The sequence below is a fragment of the Saccopteryx leptura genome, chromosome 6, assembly GCF_036850995.1.
Source record: "Saccopteryx leptura isolate mSacLep1 chromosome 6, mSacLep1_pri_phased_curated, whole genome shotgun sequence".
Taxonomy (NCBI): Eukaryota; Metazoa; Chordata; class Mammalia; order Chiroptera; family Emballonuridae; genus Saccopteryx; species Saccopteryx leptura.
In genome coordinates this window covers 55,168,232-55,194,352 of record NC_089508.1, presented here as the reverse complement: position 1 = coordinate 55,194,352, position 26,121 = coordinate 55,168,232, and the positions used below count along the sequence as shown (strand labels likewise).

The 26,121-nt window shown below is 46.6% G+C and overlaps 1 protein-coding gene across 5 annotated transcripts in view; it reads right to left on the bottom strand.

Annotated features, from left to right (window-relative positions):
- The window catches only part of DAPK2 (death associated protein kinase 2), a 132,408-nt gene that overhangs the window by 54,589 nt on the left and 51,698 nt on the right, over window positions 1-26,121 (bottom strand). The window contains exon 1 of one of the 5 annotated variants that reach the window (XM_066388584.1): window positions 1,129-1,257. The exons of the other annotated variants lie outside the window; for them this stretch is intronic. Within the exon in view, the coding sequence (XP_066244681.1) occupies window positions 1,129-1,160 (32 nt within the window). The 5' untranslated portion in view covers window positions 1,161-1,257. Of the gene's footprint in view, window positions 1-1,128; window positions 1,258-26,121 lie in introns of those variants that run through there. 5 annotated transcript variants of the gene reach the window in all.

Below are 26,121 nucleotides of genomic sequence, written 5' to 3'. Positions count from 1 at the left end.
GGTTTGATCAAAAATGATACAGCCTTGTCCATTTCAAAGCCTCAGCTAGAACCCAATTTAGCATTCACCAGATGAAATCACAATGTCCAGTGGCTTATACTATGCAAGGCAAAGATTAAAAAGAAAAAGCAGAAAGACTGGCATTATCAAGTACAACTATCATCCAGCTGAATCTCCTATATCTAGATAATAGTACAGATTTGTCGCTTTGGAATTTTGAGGTGACAAACACCTCTATATTCTTGTTTTTCACCCTTTGCTCCCAGCCCCCTTCCAAGAAATAAAATCTCAATTACCTGACATGAGCCACGCAGCTAGACAATAGGGGGACTGGACAAATACAGGGACAATGCACTGAACGTAGAGACAGGCAAGAAGTTGTGCAGGCTGGGTGGTGGGGAGCTTGGTGGGGTGGCCCATCACTGTCAACAACCAGGGTGGGAGTCCGTCACAGTGAGAAGGCGGTGGAGACCACAGAGTTGTAAAATGTTTGAAAAATGAGGCACAGAAGTCAAGGCACTCTCCTGAGGTCATCACAGAGTTAGTGGCGAAGCCAAGCTTCAGAGATGAACACCTAGCCCACTGCCAGCAAAGCCTCTAAGATACAGGAGTCGGGGCTTGGCATGGAAATCCTTCACTCTGTGGACCAAGACAGCACCCATAAAGTGTGTCCGTGCCAGAGCAGCAGGCAGCCCTAGGCTGGCCTCCCAGGTGCTCCCACCCCACAGGGAAGGGCGGCAGCCTCTGCTTTGCCGTCTCAGTGCAGGCAACCAGTGGGGATCCTCCCACTCCCCTTCCACAATATTACACCATTGCCCCATGTCTTCTTGCCACCCACAATACCCACTGCTTGAGATAAAACTCAGAAAGTCTTAGGTTAAGCCTAATGGCCCAATAAGGGGCCACCAGATGCCACGTTTGAGATGTGCTCTCTTAGTGGTTCTGGGGTAAGAGTTACGTGATGAAATGCTCTGGGGATTTACATCTCATCTGAATCTTTCCATTACTAGAATAATTCTCAGTGAGGCAATCTGCAAAATAAACCTAAGTGACCAAAGAAAAAATAAAATAGTAGAAGTCAAGTAGAACAAGCAAGATATAAATACGCCAACATGCTATGGCAACCACCTTAGAGATGTCACCAGACACACATCTTCCATTCACTCAGTGCTGGCTGGGCATCTGTGCTGTGCCAGCCTCTGTGCTGGGCAGTAAAGGGCAGGGACCAAAGACCCAGACAACAGGTACAGAGGGATCTCTGGGGAGGGAGAGGGCCCCGGTGGCTGGGCTGGGCAGAAGGCTTGTTGGAGCCCAATTGATGCTACACTGTCCACTAACATTAAAGTTTCGGCTACTTAAGCCCCAGTATTGCCTCTCGGCTGTCCACACACCGGCTGACGCAGGTGGAACGAAGCCAGTCCTCCCAAAGCCAGAGTGAATACATTCAGTAAGATCTCTAACACAGCTGGTGACTTGGAACCACTCTGGACCTTGGGGACATCAGGTCCTTTAGTGGGTGCCAGCAAACACTTGACAAAGCTTGCAGTGCAGGCAGCTGTGAGTCTCAGCGTCAGGATGGCCACGCTCCTCTCCTCTCTCTCTCTCTGATACCGCAGGTGGCCTGGCATCAGCAGTCCTGAGGGCAGACAGCTCCCTCTTTCCAGTTGACCAATGAGAAACCAAAACTTAAGAATTTTAAGCAATTTGTTTAAGATTACAGAGCACAGAGATAGAGGTGCAGGGTTTTTATAAAGCAGAAATAAATATTTCAGGTGACCTTGACATAGCTTCCTCTTATTTTCGTGAGGGAAACAAAGACATTTTTCTACATCACATGAAAAAAATTCCTCCAGCTCTCAAAACGCAAATGAGTGTTTGCTTTTCCTGGTTGAGCTTTCTCTTTGTGAGAGCAGCTACGGCAGCAGGAGGTGGCTGGGGCTCAGGCTGCATGAGCAGAGGTCTTTTAGGAGTGGGCGACCAACACAGAGTCCGGGCAACAGGACCCCTCTTCCCTCTCTTCACGAGGGTGGGGTCCTCCACTCAACCTGCCCAGGGAGCTTCAAGAGAGCCAAGGCCACTTGCTGGGTTTCCTCTCTCCTTGGGATGTTACTGGGAAGAGTGGAATGTGCATCACCAGGGCCAGCCCCCACGAGGCTTTGGCAGTGACAGCAGGCTTCAAGGTCAGACAGGTCTGGTTCAGGAACTTACACTGTCACCTGGGGCAAGAGGCTATCTGCTCTGAGTATCAGTTTCCTCATCTGTGAAATGGGAATAGTGAAGACTGGAAATATCTGTAATGCTGGCCCATAGTCAGTACTGATACATGGTAGCTATCATGACTACTAGTTTGTGGCTCATGTGAAGGCTGAGCGAGAAGCATTAGACACAGAATTCACTGATTTAAATAGTCTGCGATGTGTAGCCAGGGAATCAGCATAATTTTAAAAGCCCCACCCCCACCCCCAGTGATTCCCATAGGCTGCCAGTTGTGGGAATATTTATGTTCTAAGCAATTAGCCAATTCTTTTCATCCTTAGAGCACTGGTTCCCAGCTCTCATTGCACCTTGGAATTGTGTGGGGAATTCAAAACTCCTGGTGCCTGGGTCCCCTCTCCAGAGATTCTGATCTCTGGGTCTGGGCTGCAGTCTGGGAATGAACATGTAGCAGGTCCTTGAATAATGTCATTTCATTGTAACAAATGATGAGATGCTATTGAAATTTAACTCTTGTTTGCATCAATTAGCTTATAGTAAAATTGGTTTCTTTATATGTTATTGGACTTAAAGTTGTAGAATCTGTCAGTGATGTTAAGTGAGGACTTCCTGTACTTCAAAGTTCTCTGGTGACTCTGATGTCCAGCCAGGCTGGGAAACACCAGCTTCCAACAGTTCTCTAATTATCTCCACTTTACAGGAGACGACATTGCAGAGCTGTTACTCATCTTGTTCCTTGTCCTTTTCCCAACCTTCTCCTTGAGTTCTTTGATTTGACAAGGGAGGGAGGGAGAAAGGGAGAGAGGGAGGGAGGGCTGCCTTTTCCACCAGCATAGCTTTGGCTTGAGGGGTCCTCAATCTAACTGCCCCAATATTTATTTGCAAGTCAAGACAGAAGATGACCCTGGCCTTTGGGGTGTAACAGTACAAGTTGGCATTCAGGCATGCCCTGGTCACTGCACCCAGAGCAGACACACAAAGGCCAGACCTGAGGTTGGTCTGTTATGCCTGCCACACAGCACCAGCAGACGCATGGGCAGGTGAAAACAGTGACAGTGAGGGCCCCTCTAAGGTTAGAACAGAGCCACCCAGGGTGTCATCCAGACAGGGAACAGAAGGGAGCCATCCAATCTTTTTAATGGAGATCATTCCAACGCTAATTCAAAAGTTATGGGAATCCTGAAACAGTGATACACATATGCAAAACATGCACATCCCCCGCCCCCCACAGCAAGTCAATACCTAACCCCGGTCTAATGCAGCAAAGAGCTGATGGTCAGTAGGCCCAGGTCCTGGTCCTGACCGGCCATCAAAGCTTTGTGGACTTGGACAAGGTGCTGCCTTCTCAGGTCATGTTTTTCTACCTGCCACCTGAGTTCTCACCTCAGAAAGCTTCCTCTTAGAAAGCTCCAAAGAGCCTGAGGCAACTCAGGACAGAAATGAGGGCTTCATTCTCCAAATTCCTATCTCTGGGCTGGTGTCCATAGACTTGTTTTAGTTAAAGCCCTACCACTAACTGGCCATTACCCTGGGCAGCCTGTTCAACTCCCAGGGCCTCAGTTTCCTCCCTTGCCAGATGGGGGAGAAAACCTGGCCTGTGCACCTCACAGAGTTGGCAAGGGAATCACAAGATCCCTCCTGAGAGAGGACTTTACCACCCAGCACTGTCCAAAGGCAGGAGGCCTGGGTGGGTGGAACTCTGCACCCGAGGCTGGCTTGCAAAAGTCACGCAGGATGGCAGTAAATCCACAAGTTCCAGAAACTACCTTCCCTGCTCCTGCCAGAGCATCGTCGTGCAATTAAGTCAGGAACACAGCTCGCTTCCCGGGTGGAGGGCTCAGCTCCTCACTCACTTAGCAACCTGGGAGGACAGAGCGGGCTCTGTAGAGAATGAGACAGATGGGCCTCATTCCAGAACTCAGCAGAGCCAAGGCAGGCATCCCATGAGGGTCTCCTGTTGTTTGCCCTGGAACCACATGATAAGGAGTAAACTTAGAACAGCTCCCCAGACCCTGGCCAGTTGGCTCAGTGGTAGAGCATTGGCTGGTCTTGTGGATGTCCCGGTCTGATTCCCAGTCAGGGCACACAGGAGAAGTAACCATCTGCTTCTCTACCCCTCCTCCTCCCCCTTCTCTCTCTCTCTCTTCCTCTCCTGCAGCCATGGCTCAATTGGTTCCACTGAGTTAGCCTCTAGCACTGAGGATGGCTCCGTGGCCTCACTTCAGGAGCTAAAAATAGCTCAGTTGCCGAGCAATGGAGCAATGCCCCAGATGGGCAGAGCATCGCCCCATAGGAGGCTTGCTGGGTGGATCTGGTCGGGTTGGGGTGCATGTGGGACTCTGTCTCTCTGCTTCTCCTCTTCTCACTTAAAAAAGAAAGAAAGAAGAAAGAAAAAAAGAAAGAAAGAAAGAAAGAAAGAAAGAAAGAAAGAAAGAAAGAAAGAAAGAAAGAAAGAAAAAGGAAAGGAAAGGAAAGAGAAGAGAAGAGAAAAGAAAAGAGAAGAGAAAAGAAAAAAGAACAGCTCCTCGGCACCAAAAATGGTGTCTCCAGCACAACTCCTGAGCTTCATGGAAGAATGCCCCCAAATTCCTCAATACCAAAAGGAAATAACCCAGATATAACCCAAATCTCACACCATTTGGATTTTGTATAACAATGTGGCTATTACAACACACCCAACTTTTCTTTTTACAAGCTAATTTTATATTTATACTATTAATATTTGTAGGTAATTTCATTTTACAGATCAGAAAACTAAGGTTCAGGGAGGTAAAGTGACTTGTAAGTTGGGTCAGGTAGCAGGCCCTGATTGCAGTGCTAGGACCTAAATCACGCCTACTGACTCCAGCTCCAGCGAGACATTGAGGTAACTAACCGGGGGTGGTGCACTGAGCAATGAGGAGAGGGGTCCACTCCAGAAGGGAGGGGCATTTTTGTCACTGACATCATTTAAATTTGCCAGTGCGTGGTGATAATAAAAAGCAGACTGATCTTTATTCAATTTTATCATTGGTTTTGAATTTTCAATAGACAATGTATTCCCATGCCCGGCATCGAGCAGACCACTCCTACTGCCCACTGGTCACCACCTGCCATGGGAAGCCACAGCCAAACAGATGTTTTGGCAACCTCCCAGGTGCTGGCTGTTAAAGGTATCTTGAAAGGTCTATGAGTAAGATGGGCTTAACTCATTCCCTTTCTCGGTCAACTCTAACGTGCCTATGACTTTAGTCACTTCCCCAAAGTCACCATTTATTGAGGTGGAGACGAGGCAGAGCTGCACAGAATGCATACCCAGGGATGAGACGCCACGTGAGGGAGAGGCATCAAATGGGAAGTCTTCCAAGGCAGAAGGATGTGGGGACCAGGTTCCCCCTCCTGCTTCCTCGCAGTGGTCACAGCAGTTCCCCTTCCCATCCTGGAGAACAATGAGTAGAGTCCTCTGGAATTACCCTGAAAGTTTTCAGGGCCACAGGCAGGGATAATGCTTAACAGCTTCCAGTCAAGGTCATCCCAGGTGCAGCTCAACAGGCCAAGTGATGAGATCTGCAGCTAATGTGTTTCAAAGTCACGGGCAGAAGTAGCTCAAATCTATAGTCAGCAGGAACCAGATCGGGCTGATCCCACAGGACCCAAACCCCAAACGCTACAGCAACAGCCTGTCTGAATGGTGTCACCGGGTCCTATGCTCACTCCTCAGCCTGGCCAGGCTTGACTGTGGGGCCTCTGTGGATGCCCTTTGACCCTCATCTGCAGGCCCTTTCTAATACATCCATCCTCATCCTCTAGCCACGCCACTCCTAGTTCCCATGAACAAGATCCTTCCCCCCACTGCCTTTGTAAACAACCTGTTTCCTGATCTCCTATATCCAAGTCCAGGATTTAGAGTTCTATTTCCAGCTCTACAACTTTTAGCAAATCACATAACTCTGAGCTTCAGTTCCCTTGTGTGTAGTGACACAGACATAAGAAAACCCCAGGCTGTCATGAGAATGACATGAGACAGGCATGTGAAAGCATTATGCACACTCTCATTTCTCCTTGAGTGTGAATTATTCTTTTTCTCCATCCACTGGCTCAGCACATCTGGATCCTGTTCTCAATTTTTCAATCCCAGCGTATTCTTGAACCTCATTCAGTCTAAGAAAACCCATCCTCAGATCCCAGCTTAAAAGTAGACAGTGCAAGGGAGGGCTGTGGCAGCTGAAGAGCAGGGTCCCCAGGTGGTGCCAGGATCCAGGAAGGCAGAACACACTCTGGGACACAGTTACCTGCGGTCAGGGAAAACAAGGGATTAGATATCCAGGAAGAAGCCAAAATAGAGTGAAGAAATATAAAGTTACCAAAGTTGGAGCAGGAAGTAGGTCAAGATCCCAGGCCAGAGAGACGAGGGTAAGGAGTGAAAATTTATGAAAAGCCAGGTGGGCAGCGCATCAGGAACCAGGGAGGCAAGCAAAGAGTGACAAGGACACAGAGTCCAGGCCAGCATGTGGTGAGCGGAGACTCTGAAGCAGACAGAAACATCAGCACAAGGCCTGCAAACACAAGAGCACCCAAAGCCATTCAGATGGCCTTTTTCCCCCAGCTACTGACTAGGACCCACAGTCTAATGAACCTGTTTCTCCTGACCACGTTGTCAGTGCCTTTCTCTCCTGACAATGGTTTTTAAATTTATTTGAGGTGTGGAACCCTCTCTCTGCTAAGGAATGCAATATGTATACCCAGTGAAAAGCAATGCTTCTATTTGAGGAGAGGCACTCAGAGCCCACCTACTCACAGCCTACCCTCATGATGTGTTAAGGGACTTCATGGAATTCTAAGAGCTCCTGGGAACAAAATTTGAGAAGTATGCGCTGCAGGGGTCCCCAAACTTTTTACACAGGGGGCCAGTTCACTGTCCCTCAGACCGTTGGAGGGCCGCCACATACAGTGCTCCTCTCACTGACCACCAATGAAAGAGGTGCCCCTTCCAGAAGTGCGGCAGGGGCCGGATAAATGGCCTCAGGGGGTCGCATGCGGCCCGCGGGGCCGTAGTTTGGGGACACCGGCCATACTCTTCTATGATCACAAAGCAGTTTCAAACTGTAAATGAAAAAAAAAAAGGAGAAAGAGAAAACACTCGTGTTTCTCTCTTTTTTTAAAAATTCATTGAGAGGAGGGGAGGTAGAGACAGATTCCCATATGTGCCCCGATTGGGATCTACCCATCAAACCCACTAGAGGGCAATGCTCTGCCCATCTGGGGCGTTGCTCCATTGCTCAGTAACCAAGCTCTTCTTTTATGTTTTTTTTTTTTTTTCATTTTTCTGAAGCTGGAAACGAGGAGAGACAGTCAGACAGACTCCCGCATGCGCCCGACCGGGATCCACCCGGCACGCCCAACCATGGGGCGACGCTCTGCCCACCAGGGGGCGATGCTCTGCCCATCCTGGGCGTCGCCATATTGCGACCAGAGCCACTCTAGCGCCTGGGGCAGAGGCCACAGAGCCATCCCTAGCGCCCGGGCCATCTTTGCTCCAATGGAGCCTTGGCTGCGGGAGGGGAAGAGAGAGACAGAGAGGAAAGTGCGGCGGAGGGGTGGAGAAGCAAATGAGCGCTTCTCCTGTGAGCCCTGGCCGGGAATCGAACCCGGGTCCTCCGCACGCTAGGCCGCAAGCTCTTCTTAGCACCTGAGGCAGAGAGGCCATGGAGCCATTCTCAGAGCCCAAGGCCAACTTGCTCCAATGGAGCCATGGCTGCAGGAGGGGAAGAGAGAGAGAGAGAGAGACAAGAGGGGGAGGAATGGAGAAGCAGATGGGTGCTTCTCCTGTGTGCCTTGACTGGGAATAGAACCCAGAACATCCACACACCAGGCCAATGCTCTACCACTGAGCCGAACGGCCAGGGCCCGCATGTTTCTCTTGTGTTTCAAGAAGTCACTCTGACCAAGTCAACCTCAGGGTAAACAATAAGGAATACATGTATGATAAGCATCAGGAACCAGGAGTCTCCAGGGAGCTGAACCCTGACCTATAATGGCCCCCGTCCACAAAATCACAGGTGTCTGCCTGGGCAGGTCTGTAGCTGCTGCTTTCACAGGTTAGCTCATTTAATTCCCTGGTCCAGCAGACTCACTTCCTTCCTCTGACCTTTTTTTTTTTTAATGCCAGAAAAAGCTCCTAAAGCACAAAACGGAAGAAATTGTTGAGCAGAGCCAAGTCGGGCTGAGGTATGATTACATTTCCAAATCTATTTTTAAGTATAAGCACATTTTGATGCTGTTGTCAAATGAACACGAGCTCACAAGTCCAACGTCTGAAATTAATTAGGTCCCCATTTAAGTTGGCTTTGGCTATATAGAGAAAAGTTTTCACTAAAAATACAGCTCAGAGTCCTCTGGTATTTCCCGTAGTCTAGAGTCTGGATTCTAGACACTGACATGATGTAGGTTACTGTGAAAGTGCTGGGCTTAGAGGGTACCATCCGCCCACCCACCCCAGCCACCTAACTGTCCATTCACCATTCACCAATCCATTCAATCACTAATTCATCCTCCATCCCTCATTTATCAATCAGTGTCCTAAGTGCTATAAACAGGACTCACCCCACAACTTGAAGGGCTTACAGTTAACTGGGGACATCGCACAAACACTAATGGAAAAAGAAATGTGTTCTGGATGTGTAGAAATATCTGCCTCTGGGTCAAGTGAGTGGGCAAATGGTTGGTGCTGCAGCAATTCAGCGCAGGGAAGGGCAAATCCTGACTGAGGGGAGTCAGGGGAAGCCTTCGGGGGCCTTACAGGATTTGGACCAGGGCTGGAAGAAAAAGCTGGATTCAGACAGGCAAGGGGACACTGCTCAGCTGGACAGGCAGGGAATGGTACACAAAGGCTCTGTTCTATGGAGGCCCAGAGTCACCACTTCTCCGCCTCACTTCCTCCCTGTCAAGTAGCTACTTTCTTGAGGAAACACTTTAGAACAGGGGTCCCCAAACTTTTTACACAGGGGGCCAGTTCACTGTCCCTCAGACCGTTGGAGAGCCAGACTATAAAAAAAACTATGAACAAATCCCTATGCACACTGCACATATCTTATTTTAAAGTAAAAAAACAAAACGGGAACAAATACAATATTTAAAATAAAGAACAAGTAAATTTAAATCAACAAATGGGAACTATGCTCCTCTCACTAACCACCAATGAAAGAGGTTCCCCTTCTGGAAGTGCGGCAGGGGGCCGGATAAATGGCCTTAAGGGGTTGCATGCGGCCCACGGGCCATAGTTTGGGGACCCCTGTTCTAGAAACTTGCCCTTTCCCCTCCTCTCTATGGGTGGAGGGAGGAGGAGAACAAGGAGTCAAGTAGCCAGTAATGCTCAGTTGGGTCAGACAGCTTTCTCATCACCCCCAATTGTGAAGCCTGAGCAAAGCCCAGGAGGCTGGACCTACCGATGAGACATTAAACATGAGCTCATACTGCAGAGAGAAGGAAAAAGAATGCAGATGGCTGAGGTTCTGCTATTACTGTGGGGGTACAGGGTCATCCCTCATAAAATGGGGAAGTGAGCAGTTTATCTTCTATAACACCTCCCTCCCAACTTGCCAGATCTCTCCCTTCCAGTACAGAGTTCTATATCAGCCTGGCTCCTGTGAGCTTTGCACCTCCCCTTGGCCCGCGACCTCCTGGCAATCTTTCCATAATTCGCATAAAGTGACCATGAATTCCCAAGTGCTACCTGACCTTATTCCAAAGTAACAGGTTTATGTTTTAACAGCATCCTTGACCAAGAGGGGCTTTATTTGTGGTAAGTTTAGGCCCACATTGGGCAACTGGAGGAACTACTTGAAAATAAAAAGGTCTTCCTACTTTCCCAAAATTCACACCAAGCAAATGGGACAGACTATGAGTGTCTGTGTTTGTGAATGTGGTTGTGTGCACAAATTATAAACTATTATTTTTTGTCAATTCTCTTTTGCACACCTGGATCTTAACGTCCGAGAGCCTGTAGCAATGTCTTCATTGATATAGTCTATTTTCCATCCAAGGGTGGATGCGCTCTGTTTCTCAGAATTTCTGTGACTTTTTTCCCAAGTTGGTTTCCTTGCCATTGCTTGACAATGCCACAGATCAGCTCCCTCAAACACTGAGGGCTGTGAATGGGGAAGACCACATGTTATGGGCACAGCTCAGGGATCGGAACCCTGGATACCTCACCAACTTCCAAGTTCACTTCTCTCACAGGGCCTCAGTGTCCACATCCAAAAAATGAAAGGTAAGACCAAGATGCCTCTTTCAGGTCCCCACCCTCATTCTAGCTCACCCTCTTAGGAATCTCTGACGCAGGTCAGTATGTCACATCGATCAATAAGAAACATACAGAGTAGTTTCTGAGTTTCCCACTGCACAGGGTCCAGCCATGGGTTCAGATTACTGAGATTTCTGTCACATGTGTTTTTATTTTGTTGTTGTTGTTGTTTTTGACATTGACAGAGAGAGTCAGAGAGAGGAACAGATAGGGACAGACAGACAGAAAGAAGAGGAGATGAGAAGCATCAATTCTTCATTGCAGCTCCTTAGTTATTCAGTGATTGCTTTCTCATATGTGCCTTGACCAGGGGGCTACAGCAGAGCAAGTGACCCCTTGCTCAAGCCAGCGACCTTTGTCTCAAGCCAGTGACCATGGGGTCATGTCTGTGATCCCATGCTCAAGCCAGTGACCCTGCGCTCAAGCTGGTGAGCCTGTGCTCAAGCCAGCAACCTCAGGGCTTTGAACCTGGGTCCTCCACGTCCCAGTCCAATGCTCTATCCACTGCGCCACCGCCTGGTCAGGCTCTGTCACATGTTAATCAAATAAATTTCCAAAGAGAGAGAGAAATCAGGGCTTCAAGCAAGGAAAGCAGATCTCAGGTATTCTCAACAAGATGCCCCTGCACCATCTTCACATCCAGCAAAATGCTGAAAAGACCCAACACCAAAGGTATTGTTATAGGAAATGACCTGGGTATCCATCTTAGCCCTTAACCACCAACCACCCCTAAGAGCCTGCAGCGAAGGTACTGTCCTACTCATCTTTACAGCTCTCACGGGGCCTGCTCAGCATGTGTTAGCATGAAATAAAGATCTAAACTGCGGCGGCAGAAAGTGTGTTGAAGGGACTGTCACCCACAGCCGCCTTCAGTGCAGAACTGCACTGGCAGACTTGCTTTAACAAGAACACATTGTTGGTATTTTTTATTATAAAAGGAGCATGTACATTATTTAAAATAGCAAAAGAAAGAAAACAGAAAGCACAAAGAAGCTTCCTGAGATAACCATTGTGATCACGTTGGGGTCTGCTGTCTTGGGATTATTTTCAGTGCATATTATAGTCTTTTCTGTTTGTTTATTCATTTCTTTAATGTAATCGGAATGATACCATATACACTATTTTGGAAACTGCTTCTTTTATTCTCTACTTAATATATTTCCCACATACTTAAAAATTCATTTTACTCCCTAATTTAAAAAATACCCCACCATACAGATAAACCGTAGCTTTTAAAGCAAATTCTTAATTTTGAACATTTATATTAATTCTATTTTTTATATAATTAATAACACCACTGTAAATACCCTTATGTATAAAATCTTTGTGTAAAACCCTGATTATCTTTCCTTGAGATAAATTCCAGGAAATAGGATAACTTGGTCAAAAATCATGTACATTTTTAAGGTTTTTGATATTTGACAAATTATCCTCCAGAAAGATTGTCCCATTAATACTCCTAACAGCCATAAATAGCCTCAGCACTTCTGCTTCTCATCCCACACACATTTCACCAAATACTGGCTCATTACTTTTTCAGCTTTACCATACTGATACTTGAAAGATAACATCTCGTTTTAACGTGAATTAAATTAACTTGTAGTTAATTACAAGTAAGAATGAACATCTTTTCCTATGTTTACTGGTAATCTAAAGTGCCTACCAATATACTATACACTTTGTTAACTTTTCTGTTGAGGTGTTTGCTTTTTCCTTATTTTTCTTTTCTTCTTTTTTTTTTTTACAGGGACAGAGATAGAGTCAGAAAGAGGGATAGATAGGGACAGACAGACAGGAACGGAGAGAGACAAGACGCATCAATCATCAGTTTTTCGTTGCGACACCTTAGTTGTTCATTGATTGCTTTCTCATATGTGCCTTGACCGTGGGGCTACAGCAGACCGAGTAACACCTTGCTCGAGCAAGCGACCTTGGGTCCAAGCTGATGAGCTTTTGCTCAAACCTGATGAGCCCACGCTCAAGCTGGCAACCTTGGGGTCTCGAACCTGGGTCCTCTGCATCCTAGTCCAACACTATTTACTGCGCCACCGCCTGGTCAGGCTTTCCTTACTTTTCATAAAAGCTCTTTACATGCACGTGGTATTGCCATTGTCGTGTGTGTTACAGATATTGATCCTGCCTGATTGCACTGTACAGGGGCTTTAGGTCTTCTTGGCATCAAATGGTGTTAACATATGTTTTCACTTTATGTCTCTCTCCTCCTGCCTGTCACTACTGTGCCTTAGGAGCACTCTGAAGAGGAATTGCCTTGTGGCTTGGTGACATTGTGGCCACCTAGGTGTTCAGTCCAAGTTATACCTTCAAACTTACTTCACGGGCCCCAGGGAAACTACCACCATCCCTCATCCCCTATACTTGATCCCTTCCTCAAAGTCACCTCACTTTTCCTCCTGACAATGTCCCTTCTACTGGCTGATTGCAGGAAGGAACAGTGTCTGAGGGTGAGCAGGCCCTGCTGCAGAGTGGGCCCAGTATCCCCAGGGTGGACCACAGCTGTGGGGTGACCAGCACAACAGCCCTCTTAAGAGATGTAAAGTATCTCCCCTGCCCCGAAAATATCTGTTATGTTGTTAAGGGTCCTTTGTAACAGGACACAGGTCATGGCTTTTTTTTTTTTTTTTTCAGAAATCAGTACCATGGTGATGTCTGTCTACCCTGAACAACTGATATCCTTCCTTGTTTCAGATAATGAAAATGGCATAATCTGTCTTATTTCCTTTTTGTCCTTGGTAGTCAATGACAACGAGGATGACCTAGCGCTTAGGTGTATTTCCTTCCTCCTTCCTTCTCACTAGTGGCTCTGGAACTTGGGGTGTAACAGAACCATCAGGGAAGCCTGTTTGAAATGCAGATACCCAGGCCTTACCACAGGTAAGGCTATGAGAAATCATAACCTTTTGGAGAGTTTGTGGCTTTTGATCCTCTACCTTTATTTGCAAATTTTTTGTACCTCTTATCGTATGTTGCCTCAAATTCTCAACACACATGAACAGGGGAAACTAACTATAAGTGGCTCTGTGCTGCTGTCACTGCAGCACAAAGAAAGAGAGTGAGCTGCAGAGCACACCTGCCAAGACAGAACTTGTCTACTTCACAGACAGCTAGAAGAGGCCCCAAATGGTTAAAGGGGCTGTCCAAGGCAGGACCACCCAAACACCATTTACATACAGTCCATCCCAATGGCTGGGTTGACTGATTGCAGGGCAGACAGCATTTCCTGTAGAAATAAAATGGTGCCAGCCTCCCCCCTTCGGCCCCGTGCTCACAGGTGGTCCATTCCCTCATCCCCACCCTGAGAGGGACTTGACTCCAGATCCACACCCAGCCGCCCTGTGCCCACAAGCCTGGAGGCTGGGGCGGAGGTGAAGGGAATAGGTCCAAGTCCTCTTAGAAGCAGATTTCCCTCCCAAGTCTCCTCCCACCCAGGCCCAGTCTCCCCAGCAGAAGCCAGTGCCTCGTTGGGCAAGCGGCTCAGAGTTGCAGCTGTGCCACCTACTCTGTCATCACCAGCCCCAATTAGCAGCTCCCAGGCACCCTCAGGGCTGCCACTCCTTCCTGGTTCCTCTAACTCTGCTCTAAGTCATTACAGGATCTGGCACTGCCTAACATGTTTCCTTCCAGCCTAATTGTCGGGACCCAGGAAAGGTATGTGTCACATCCAACATGACTTATTTTTCCTTGGTGTATGCAAACTATAATCTGGAATGGACCCTAGCTTCTACATGGCCTCTTTCCTCTAGAAGCCCACCCACCAGGCCTCCCTCACTGGCTGCCTCGGTTGGCCTTGTCCTCACCCACATGGTTCACAGTGGAATCATAGGGGTGGAGGTCAATCAACAGCACACTGGGGGGACAGGGAGCTCAGATCTCAGCAAGGACCCCAGGATAACCCCAGCCTGCTTCTGTTACTAGCTGGCTCCAGGACCTTGGGTGAGTTCCTTAACTTTTCTGTGCCTCTGTTTCTTCATCAGTAAGTTGGGGATGTCAACCATAGAGAATAGAGACTGCGATGAGGATTAAATGCATGAACACATGTAAGGGCCCAGGACAGCATCTGGCACATAATAAATACTGATAAATATGATTGCAGTTTTAGCTCTCTGGGCTTCAGTTTCCTCACCTGTGGAGTGAAAATAATACACTCAACTCACAGGATACGGAGAAATTTTACTTGGAGAAATGGGAGAACATTTAGCACACAGCCTGGTATTATTCTTGGTGCTAAGGATTGGACACTGAACATCATGGTTCAGAGCAGATGTTTCCACCCACGGCTGTAGGCTGCCCTTTCCTACCCCTCAGTGACCCAGAGAATCAGCTCCACACTTGGAGAAGAGGCCCACAGAGCGGTCACTGGCCCCACACATTCCTGTCTTATCTTGAGAGCTGTTAGTTCCCAGCTTTCCTTCCAAGCAGAGTGAGAAGCCAGGAGGTGTCTCAACACATCAGGGTGCCCAGGACAGGCAGGGGACAGACTGTCTCCTTGGGCCTCCTGCCACCACACCATTTCCACCATTTCCTCCATTTCAGGGGCTCTGCAGGGTCTTCAGACAGAGGCTGAGTCTGGCTGGCAAGACTCATATATACACAGAGAAGGGTCCCCAGATAAGCAGAGATCTCTGCCGAGGTCACTGAATCTCTCTGGGTGAGCCCATCCCCAGAGCAGACGCAGGGGGACTGCCAGGTAGCCCAGCCAGGAGCAGCTGGGATTGCCATGACCATAACAACAGGTGCGCTCTCTGTGCACAACCCAACACAGGCCTTACTGCCCTAAACTATTCTGTCTACTTGCCTGAGTGCCCCACCCCAGGCTGCAAAGGGCCAAAAGGCAGGGTCAGCCCTGTCTTACTCACTGTTGAGCTTTTGGCATCTCTAAGTACTCAGCAAGCATGAGCTCGATAAACGACTCCTGAGTATAGGCACTGGGAACAGAGATGAACAACAGGCAGTTTCTCATTCAGAAAAGAACCACCAAGTATTGAAGAGGGCACCCTCGCAAGTCTCTTTTCTAAACTAGACATTCCACCTGCCTTCTCTCCCGTGCTCTTTGAGGGCAGGGCTGTTTTGTGGAACTTCTCTTTCCCCCAGAACACCTAAGCTCACACAGCTCACAGTAAACACTTTACACAGACTCAACTCGGCTCAGGAGCGCTGCATGTACCCTTTCTCTGTTCCAGGAGGAATTTTTCCATGGGTCCCAATGGTGAGTAAGACACAAAATCATTTGCTCAAAAGCCTCTTCCTCTCCAGCGCAGGAAGTATCTGAGTATGCTGGGGCTGGGGGGTCAGGCAAGGTGTCAGACCCAAGCCTTTCCAGGCATGCAGGAAGTGGGAGGGACAGTCCAGCCCCCACAGCTGCCAACGGCTGCTTTTCATGGAATTACAGCAGGCATCCCCAAACTGCGGCCCCGCATGCGGCCCCCTGAGGCCGTTTATCTGGCCCCCTGCCGCACTTCCGAAAGGGGTACCTCTTTCATGGGTGGTCAGTGAGAGGAGCACTGTATGTGGCAGCCCTCCAACGGTCTGAGGGACAGTGTACTGGCCCCCTGTGTAAAAAGTTTGGGGACCCCTGAATTACAGGGTCAAACTGCAGAGGAAAGGAAGGACACTTTCCACAGTTGAAGAAACACTCAAAGTAGCTTTCCCAAGGTCACAAAGCAGTTTACAGCAGAGCAGCCGGAGGCCCAGAGACTTCAGGTCATTCAACACCTGCCTTCTCTCTGTGTCTTGGATTTGGCGAGGATTTCCAAACTTTTTCTAGTAGCATAGTTTTCTCTCCTGTCATTATTATTTATTTTTTACATTTCTTTTATGTGACATAGAGAGAGAGAGACAGATAGGGACAGACAGGAAGGGAGAGAGATGAGAAGCATCAATTCTTTGTTGTGGTTCCTTAGTTGTTCATCAACTACTTTCTCATATGTGCCTTGACCAGGGAGCTAAAGCAGAGGGAGTGACCCCTTGCTCAAGCCAGCACCTTGGGCTTCAAGCTAGCAACTTTTGGGCTCAAGCCAGGAACCATGGGGTCATATCTACGATTTCACACTCAAGCCAGTGAGCCCACGCTAAAGCCAGATGAGCCCACGCTCAAGCTGGTGACATCGGGGTTTCAAACCTGGGTCCTCTGTGTACAAATTCAATGTTCTATCAACTGCACCACAACTTGGTCAGAGTAGTTTTACATTTTTAGCGCAGTAAAAGATACACACATGGGCTAAATAAAAATGAAATTAAACAGAAGTCTTTTTTGCAGAATCAATAGCCTCCAGTCCCAGTTCTGCTTGTCAGAGGCAACCCGTTTAAAGCCTTATCTAATTTAAGAATGCTTGTTTCACCTGACCAGTAGTGGTACAGTGGATAGAGCATCAACCTGGGATGCTGAGGTCCCAGGTTTGAAGTCCTGAGGTTGCTGGCTTGAGTGTGGACTCTTTGGGCTTGAGCATGGACTTATCTGGCTTGAGCACAAGGTCACCGGCTTGTGCCCAAAGGCTGCTGGCTTGAAGCCCAAGGTTGCTGGCTTGAGAAAGGGGTCACTGGCTTGGCTGGAGCCCCCTGGTGAAGGCATATATGAGAAGCAACCAATGAACAACTAAAGTGCCGCAACTGTGAGTTGATGTTTCTCATCTCTCTTACTTCCTGTCTCTCTCTCTCTCTCTCTCTCTGTCTCTTGCTTTAAAAAAAAGGGGGGGGGGAATGCTTGTTTCAAATAAATCTCACGTAGAAGTTTAATGTACCAAATATATAAAAGCAAAGATGCTTTGGTTGAAAGGGGAGAAACACAAAACATTAGTCTGATGATTACACATACACATACACAAACACACACACACATACCAGCCTCTATCTATGTTTGTATTATAGGATTTATTGTGAAAACTACACAACTACAGTAAACCTCCCTACATCACAGCCTCTTGCTTTTACGGAGGCCTGCTGTGGAGGCGAAAGGAGCCTCTCTCTCTGATCAGACACACCTGCATCAGGTATAGCTGGATTTTGTCCCATGGCAGCCTCTCACACCCACACTCTTGTCTTGAGGTATCACCCTCTATAGCAAAAAGGACCACTATGGAGCCTCAGGTTTCCTTAAGGCTTGGGTTCTGGCTGGAGGGAGAGAACTAGGGAGGAATCCATGTATGTCACAGCTCATAAAATATAAATAACTAATAGCTAGTTGGATCGGCAGTCATGTATACCTTAACTTGAATTTGTTGAATTAGACTGAATTCCTACCAACTGGACAACTTCAGCTATGCTGAAGAGAAAAATAAAATTTTGATATAAGAGGAGAAGAAGAAATAGTGTTGGGAATGGGGAGAACTGAGGCGCTCGGGGAGAAGGCAGAACAAGACGGGCCCGGCAGGGGAAGTCTTTCGGCTGCTGGAAGGCAGCATGAGGGCACCCAGTGCTGGCCAGCTGGGAAGAGGAGATGACAAAGGTATCAGAGACGTGTAAAAAAAAGGTGTGGGACCCTCTGATTGCTTACTCCTCAGTCCTTCCCTTATTTGAAACACTTCAGTCAACACTCTTCAAACCACCTCCACTATTGGCAAAAAAAATTTTAAGTTCTGGATTTTAAAAAAAATTTCTTTTTTTAAGCACTGGATTCTGCCCTGTGACCTCATTGGATGCTGAAGGCAGGAACTTCATAGCTCATTCTGCTATCTCTAGATCATTGTTCAGCCATGGGGAAATGCAGCTTGCCACCTAGAAAGGACAGTTATCATACATGATGGTGCAATCTCCTTCCTTCCTCCTCCTTCCCCAAGTGCTCACAGTGTACATGTTCTCCCTCCAAACTTTGGAGCAAATACACACAGCCCAGGAAGACAACAGCTTCTTCCCACCAGATGGCGATGGGAAGGAAGTAGGGGCACTGGGTTGCAGTCACAGCTCCCAACACAACCTTCCTGGAATTCTCCTTCCCTCCTGGGGCCTGCACTACACTTCCTTTTCTGTCCTCAACCCTGGACATTGCACCCTGAGAACGCTGCTCCTGAGAGTGTGATCCTTGGACCAACAACATTGACTTATGCTAGGAACTTGTTAGAAAAGCAGTATCTCAGATCCCACCCCAGCACTACTGAGTCAGAACCTGCATGTTCACATGATGCTCAGGTGACTCACATACATATTAAAGTCTGAGACGCCCTGTTTTTAAAAATAGTACACAGGGCAAGTCCCCAGGCCATTACTTAATGGAATCCTGGGTACCCAAAACTTCATTCCCAATTTTCTTTGGTTCTGGCTCTTCTTACTGAAAATCTGGACCAATGAGATTGTTTCCATACCTTGGAAAAGGCAGTATAACACAAATTAATAAATATCTATTAAATGATTCATTCTATGAATAACAAGTAACTCTTGAGGAGGAGCTTTATGATTTACAAAGTAGTTGCATGTGAGATCTCTCTTTCATACTCACCAAATCCCTGGGAGGCCCTGGAGGACAGATATCACTGGCTCCTATTACAGAGAAGGAGCCAAGTTCAGGGGCCTTAGAGAAAGTGGCACATCTTCTTTCCAAAGAAGACATACAGATGGCCAATAGACACATGAAACAGTGTTCAACATCACTAATCATCAGGGAAATGAAAATCACAACCATAATGAGATATCATCTCACACCTGTCAGAATGGCTATTATCAAAAAGAACAAGTAAGTTGGTAAGGATGCAGATAAAAAAGAACCCTTGTGCATAGTTGGTGGGATTACAAATTGGTGCAACCACTATGAAAAACAGTATAAAGGGTCCTCAAAAAATTAGAAATAGAAATACCATATGAACCAGCAATTCCACTTCTAGGAATCTATTTGAAGAAAACAAAAACACTAATTAGAAAATATATGTGCACCCCCATGTTCATTGCAGTATTATTTACAATAGCCAAGATATGAAAGCAACCAAAATGTCCATCAATAGATGAATAGATAAAGAAGATGTAACATAGATAGATAGATAGATAGATAGATATAGATATAGATAGATATAGATAGATATAGATATAGATATAGATATAGATATAGATATAGATATAGATATGGGCAGAGGGGGTGTATATATGAATATGTATAATGGAATTACCTCAGTCATAAAAAAAAAGGATAATATCTTGCCATTTGTAACAGCATGGATGGACCTAGAGGGTACTATGCTAAGTGAAATAAGTCAGACAGAAAGACAAATACCATAAGATCTCACTTACATGTGGAATCTAAGCAACAAAACAAATGAACAAATAATACAAAACAGAAACAGTCTCACAGACATAGAAAACAAACTGATAGTTGCCAGAGGGTAAAGGGGTGAGAGAAGAGCAAAAAAAAGTGAAGTGTATTACAAGGTACAAATTTCCAATTATAAAATAAATCACAGAAATACAATGTAGAGCATAAGGAATATAGTCAACAATATTGTTACAGTCTTGTATGATGACGGATGGTTACTAGACTTAGCATTGTGATCACTTTGTTAGGTATATTAATTTTGAATAACTATCTTATACAACTGAAACTAATATAATAATGTATATTAACTATATTTTATTTTTTTTAAGATTGTGGGCAAAAAAATAAATGAATAAAATAAAGTGTATTAACTTACTGAGTCCTCTTAACCGCCCTATAAGGGACGTATCATTATTATCCCCTGTTTACACATGAGGCTACTGAAGAACAGAGAGGGGAAGTAATTCCCCAGTCACACAGCTAGGAAGGTGCAAAGTTGGGATGTGAACCCAAAGGGACTGGCTCCAGAACCTTACCCTTAACCTTGATGACCTCATCAAGAGTAGTAGGAAACTGAGTCAGAAGTCTGGAAAGAGACCATGAGATAGACGGTCAAGATCCTGTTCATTTCAAAAGCCAAGAAGTCAAGTCTGATCTATCCTGAACATCACCAGAGTTTGCTGGGAACTTGGCCATGAGGGAGAACTCAACCTGAGTTTCTATCATTACTTATTATTTGTTCCATCCAAAGCAAAGTCTCCAGCTGGCCCCTGAAGACTCCTTTCTAGCTCAATCACTGGAGATTTTTAGGATAAATCTGAACAGGCAGAGTCCTCATCCTGGGGCCCTAGAGTCACTCATCTACTGCTGGGATGTTTTGTTTTGTTTTGTTTTGTTTTCTTTTTTCTTTTTCTTTTCTGAAGCTGGAAACGGGGAAAGACAGTCAGACAGACTCCCGCATGCGCCCGACCGGGTACGCCCACCAGGGGCGACGCTCTGCCCACCAGGGGGCGATGCTCTGCCCCTCCGGGGTGTCGCTCTGCCGCGACCAGAGCCACTCTAGCGCCTGGGGCAGAGGCCAAGGAGCCATCCCCAGCGCCCGGGCCATCCTTGTTCCAATGGAGCCTTGGCTGCGGGAGGGGAAGAGAGAGACAGAGAGGAAGGAGGGAGGGGGTGGAGAAGCAAATGGGTGCTTCTCCTATGTGCCCTGGCCGGGAATCAAACCCGAGTCCCCCGCATGCCAGGCCGACGCTCTACCGCTGAGCCAATCGGCCAGGGCCTACTGCTGGGATGTTTGACCCCAGGAGTCAGATGACCTAAGGTCTGGTGCCAACTCCCTGAAAACAGCTGGTATGCTTGGGATAAGACATAAACTGTCTCAACCTCTATTTCCTCTTCTGTAAAGTGAGGGCAATCCCTGCCTATGTGAGGCTGCTGCGAGGCCCAGATGTGATGATGGAAGTGAACACACTTTGTAAACTGCAAAAGCCCATACAAATGTATGAAATAATATGCACGAGGGTCATTAGTCTCACAGTTGGCAGCTATTTGGCAAAGAGTTCAGGGGGCCTTTGCCCCACAATAAACCCACTACCTATCATATAATCTCTAAAGCATCATTTCTTAGCATTCTGGGTCTTTTTAACACAGAATTGTCTAGTTAATGCTAAGTGATCACGCCGGCCCCTGGGCCCCTGGACCCCCTGGACCCCCTGTACAGAGGGCTCCCCTGGTGCACTGCCTCAGCCCCGCGGAGATGTGCACCATGGGAGCTATGATGACAGACAAGGGGCTCAAGTGCACAGCTGCCCCCTTGTCCCAGCTCCGAGGGCCGGAATAAGCGAGTGGATCGAGTGTAGATTTTTCTATTGTGATGAGAAATTGAGAGCCTTGAAACTTGACCCACAATGGTCTACAGGAAATGCTGACTTAGTTTTTTTTTTTTTTTTAATATTTTATTTATTGATTTTTTAGAGAGAGAGGAGTGAGAGAGAGAGAAGGGGGAGGAGCAGGAAGCATCAACTCCCATATGTGCCTTGACCAGGCAAGCCCAAGGTTTCGAACCGACGAGCCCAGTGTTCCAGGTCGACGCTTTATCCCACTGCGCCACCATAGGTCAGGCCCTGACTTAGTTTTTGTAAGCAATCCCTCCCAAACTTTTTTGATTCAAAACACTAAAACCTGAAAAAACTCATCCTCTATAGGCCTTAGTTCCCTCATTTTAAATGAGATAACTGGAGTAGATCCACAGTCTTAAAACTTCTTAATTAGAAAAGTCCAACATGTGAAACAGATGAAAACAGAAATGCTAGGGGTGGGAGAGCCACGTGCTCAACCCCCTCTCCCTTCCCCTTGCAGTGGCCTTGGGGCACCCTGGGTTCTAAGGAACACAGCCTGTAAATCACTGAGTCAAATGTGTTCCATGTTCCCTTCTGTCTCTAGCCTATGGGATTCCGTGGTTCATGCTGGGAGATGGTGAAGAATGTCAGGGTGAACTGGGGGTCAAAGTGTTTTGGGGTTTTTTTTGAGACAAACAGTAAGGGAGAGAGATGAGAAACATTAACTCGTAGTTATGGCACTTTAGTTGTTCATTGATTGCTTCTCATATGTGCCTTGACCAGGGGTTCAAGCCAAGCCCATGACCCCTTGCTCAAACCAGCAACCTTGGGCTCTAGTCAGCGACCTTGGGCTCAAACCAGTGACCTTGGGCTTCAAGCCAGTGACCTTTGGGCTCAAGCCAGCAAGCCAGTGACCATGGGAGCCTGCACTCAGGCCAGATGAGCCTGCACTCAAGCCAGTGCCCTTGGGGTTTCAAACCTGGGACCTCAGTGTCCTAGGCTGACGTTCTATTCACTGTACCACCACCAGTTAGGCCAAAGTGATTCTTCTATCCAAGTCAGGAACCAAACTTCATAGGAAACTGACTGAGTTGGGAGGGAGATACTCAAAGTTCAGCAGACACAGTTTGCAGTAGCCTAGGGAGAAGTCATCCCTGGGGGAACTTAGTTTGCAGCTGTGCCTCAGTTTCTTTGTCTTTAAATGAGGTTATTAAAGCTTCCTTACAGAAGCATCCCAGTAATGTACATACTGACCCCTCCAAAGCGTGGAGCTTAATTCCCCTCCCGTTGAGCATGGTTAGTCTTGGTAACTTGCTTCTAACAGAGTATGGAAAGGGAAAGACCGTACTTTATGGTGAAGAAAACTGGCTGACACCACCTTAAGCAAGTAATCAAGGTTAATATCACCAGTGATATGTCATGTTGATATCAGGTACCCTGTGTTATGAGGCAATGAGAAGGGCACTTCACCCCTGTGGTAGTCTTCCCCCAAATCCATAACCTCATGAGAAAAACATCAGACAAACCCAACTTGAGGGGGACACTCTACAAAATACCCAACCAACTAGTACTCCTCACGCTTCTCAAGATCATGAAAAACAAAGACTGAGAAACAGCCACAGACCAAAGGAGACTAAGGAAACATGCCCACTAAATGCAATGTGGTACCCCAGATGGGACCCTGCAACAGGAAAAAGGACATTAGTAGAAAGCTGGTGAAATGCAGAATTTAATAAATAGTAACATATTGATGTTGGTTCCTTAGTTTTGAAAAAGGTACCTTGGATATGCATAATGTTATTGACATTTGGGGAAACTGAGTGAAGGGTACACAAAAATTCTCTGTATTTTGCAACTTCTTTGTAAATCTAAATTTATTCCAGGCCCTGACCAGTTTGCTCAGTGGATAGAGTGTTGGCCCAGCATACAGACATCCCAGGTTCAATCTGCAGTCAGGGAACACAAGAAAAGCGACCATCTGCTTCTCTTCTGCTTCCTCTCCCCCTTCTTTCTCTCTTCCTTTCTCGAGCCAGTGGCTTGGCTGGTTCGGGCATTGGCCCTGGGCACTGAGGATAACTCGACTGGTTCAAGCATTGGCCCCGGGAACTGAGGATAGCTCGAGTGATTCGAGCATTGGCCCCATACAGGGGTTCCGGGTGGATCCCGGGCCCATGCGGGAGTCTGTCTCTCTATCTCCCCTCCTCTCACTTAAAAAAATAATAATAATAAAATAAAATATTAATAATTCCAAAATAAAGTGCATTATAAAAACTGAGGTTGATAATAGTATCTACCTTACAGAGTTGCTATGAGGATTAAATAAACTGATAAACAGGGCTAAGAACAGTATCTAATGCACAGTAGAATCCCCATAGATATTAATTACTATTATTATTATTACTAATACCTTGTAATAATAGTCCTAGTCTATGCTTTAATGTATTGAAGTTCATTTGGCTTACACATATTTCAATAATGCCTTTAACACTGAGTCTGACAGACATGTCCACACAATAAGGTTGTTGAATCAACCTGGAATCAAGCAGTTCCATAAAAGTTTTTGTCAAATCTTATTAAAAACAACATTTTTAACTTCAGCAATGATCAATTCATAGCCATCTTGTTTCATCTACACTCCTATCTATTCCTCCCTCCATTGGGTTATTCTGAAGCAAATCATCTGTAAATATTTCAATGTATATGTCAAAAAGACAAGAACTCTTAAAAAAAAACAACTATGACCACAGTACATATCTTGCTTTTAAAAATAACAATAATTCTTTAATATCATCAATACCCAGTGGTGCCTGACCAGGCAGTGGCGCAGTGGATAGAACGTTGAACTGGGACATGGAGGACCCAAGTTAGAAACCCTGAGGTCGCTGGCTTGAGCATGGGCTCATCTAGCCTGAACGCTGGCTCACCAGCTTGAGCATGGGGTCACTGGCTTCAGTGTGGAATCATAGACATGACTCCATGGTCGGTAGCTTGAGCCCAAAGGTCGCTGGCTTGATCCCAAGGTCGCTGGCTTGAGCAAGGGGTCACTCCCTCTGCTGTAGCCCCCTAGTCAAGGCACATATGAGAAAGTAATCAATGAACAACTAAGATGCCACTATAAAGAATTGATACTTCTTATCTCTCTCCCTTCCTGTCTGTCTGTCCCTCTCTCTGACTATCTCTCTGTCTCTTTCAAAAAAAAAAAAAAGCAAAAGTTAAAAAAAATACCCAGTGGTAATAGTTTCCCTATTGTTTTGCCAAATCAAAATCCAAATAAAGTTCATAAATTGCATAGGTCTCTTTTAATCTATAGGTTTTGCTCCCTTTTCCTTCTCTTCCTCTTCTCTCTCTTTTTCCCCTCCCTCCTCTCTCTCTCTCTCTGTCTGTCTGTCTGTCTCCCTCTCTCACACACACACACACACACACACACACACACACACACACATACACACAATTCATTTGCTAAAATACTAGGTCTTTTGACTGTAGAGTTTCCCACAGTCTGGATTTTTTCAACTGCACACCCATAGTATTGTTTAACATGTTCCTTTGTTCCCTGTATTTCCTATAAGTTGACAGTTGGATGTAGAGGCTGATCAGCTTCAGGTTTGAGTTTGTGACAAAACTCCATAGGTGGTGCTGTGTGCTTCCATTAGAAGGCGCATGCAGTCTGGCTGTCTCTCTCTCTGTGGTGATAGCAGCTTTCATGGTCAATACCTAGATCCATTAATTTAATAGGGGGTTCGTTTTTTAAAAAGTCCTCATCATCACCATCCATGACTTGCCTCATGCTGATGCTTTTGCCCAGATGGCACGCTTTGTTTAGATCAGTAGACTGTTGAGGATTGTGAACTCCTTAGTGGGATACAGACTTTCAAAGCCATTAGTGCCCCATAAGCATGGGGTGGAGGTAGGGGTGTCTCTGTGAGGCCTCAATAGAATCTGCTGGATGGTTTGTTGGGGACTCACATGGTGGACTCCAGGGTTTGGCAGTGGATTTCCTCACAGGCTCTGGGCACACACGTGAAAGCACTGAGCATGTGCAGAGCTATCTCCTGAGACAGCCGGGGACGCAACCCAAGGATCCTATAACTTTAACTCTGAGAGCCGCTCCCTCCCTTTCAGCAGCCACAGGTTATTCTTTGTCCTCACATTCTTGGCTTCAGAGTCAAAATCAGTGACAATTTCTCCTTCTTTCCTCTGAAACATTAATTCCTTCTACTACTGTAGCTCCTTTTAGATAAGGATTTTCATGACCTTTCAAAACACTCTTACCCTATCCTCCTGTGCTTGAGGGAATAAGGAGGTGACCAGCGGAGAGCCTCATTCCCCCGGCAGGAGAACTGAGTCCAAAGAGCCAGGCTCTTTGACAAAGACGTCTTCTGAATAAGTCCAATGGCTACCCCTATGGGATCTTCCCACCTGTGGTGTTGGGGAAACCAGGAGCTCTCCACAGGAAGGGAATCCACTCATCTTAGCCCAAATCACCCTACCTAGATTTTCCCAAATAGCAATTCCAAAAGCTTTGTTCCACTCTCGGG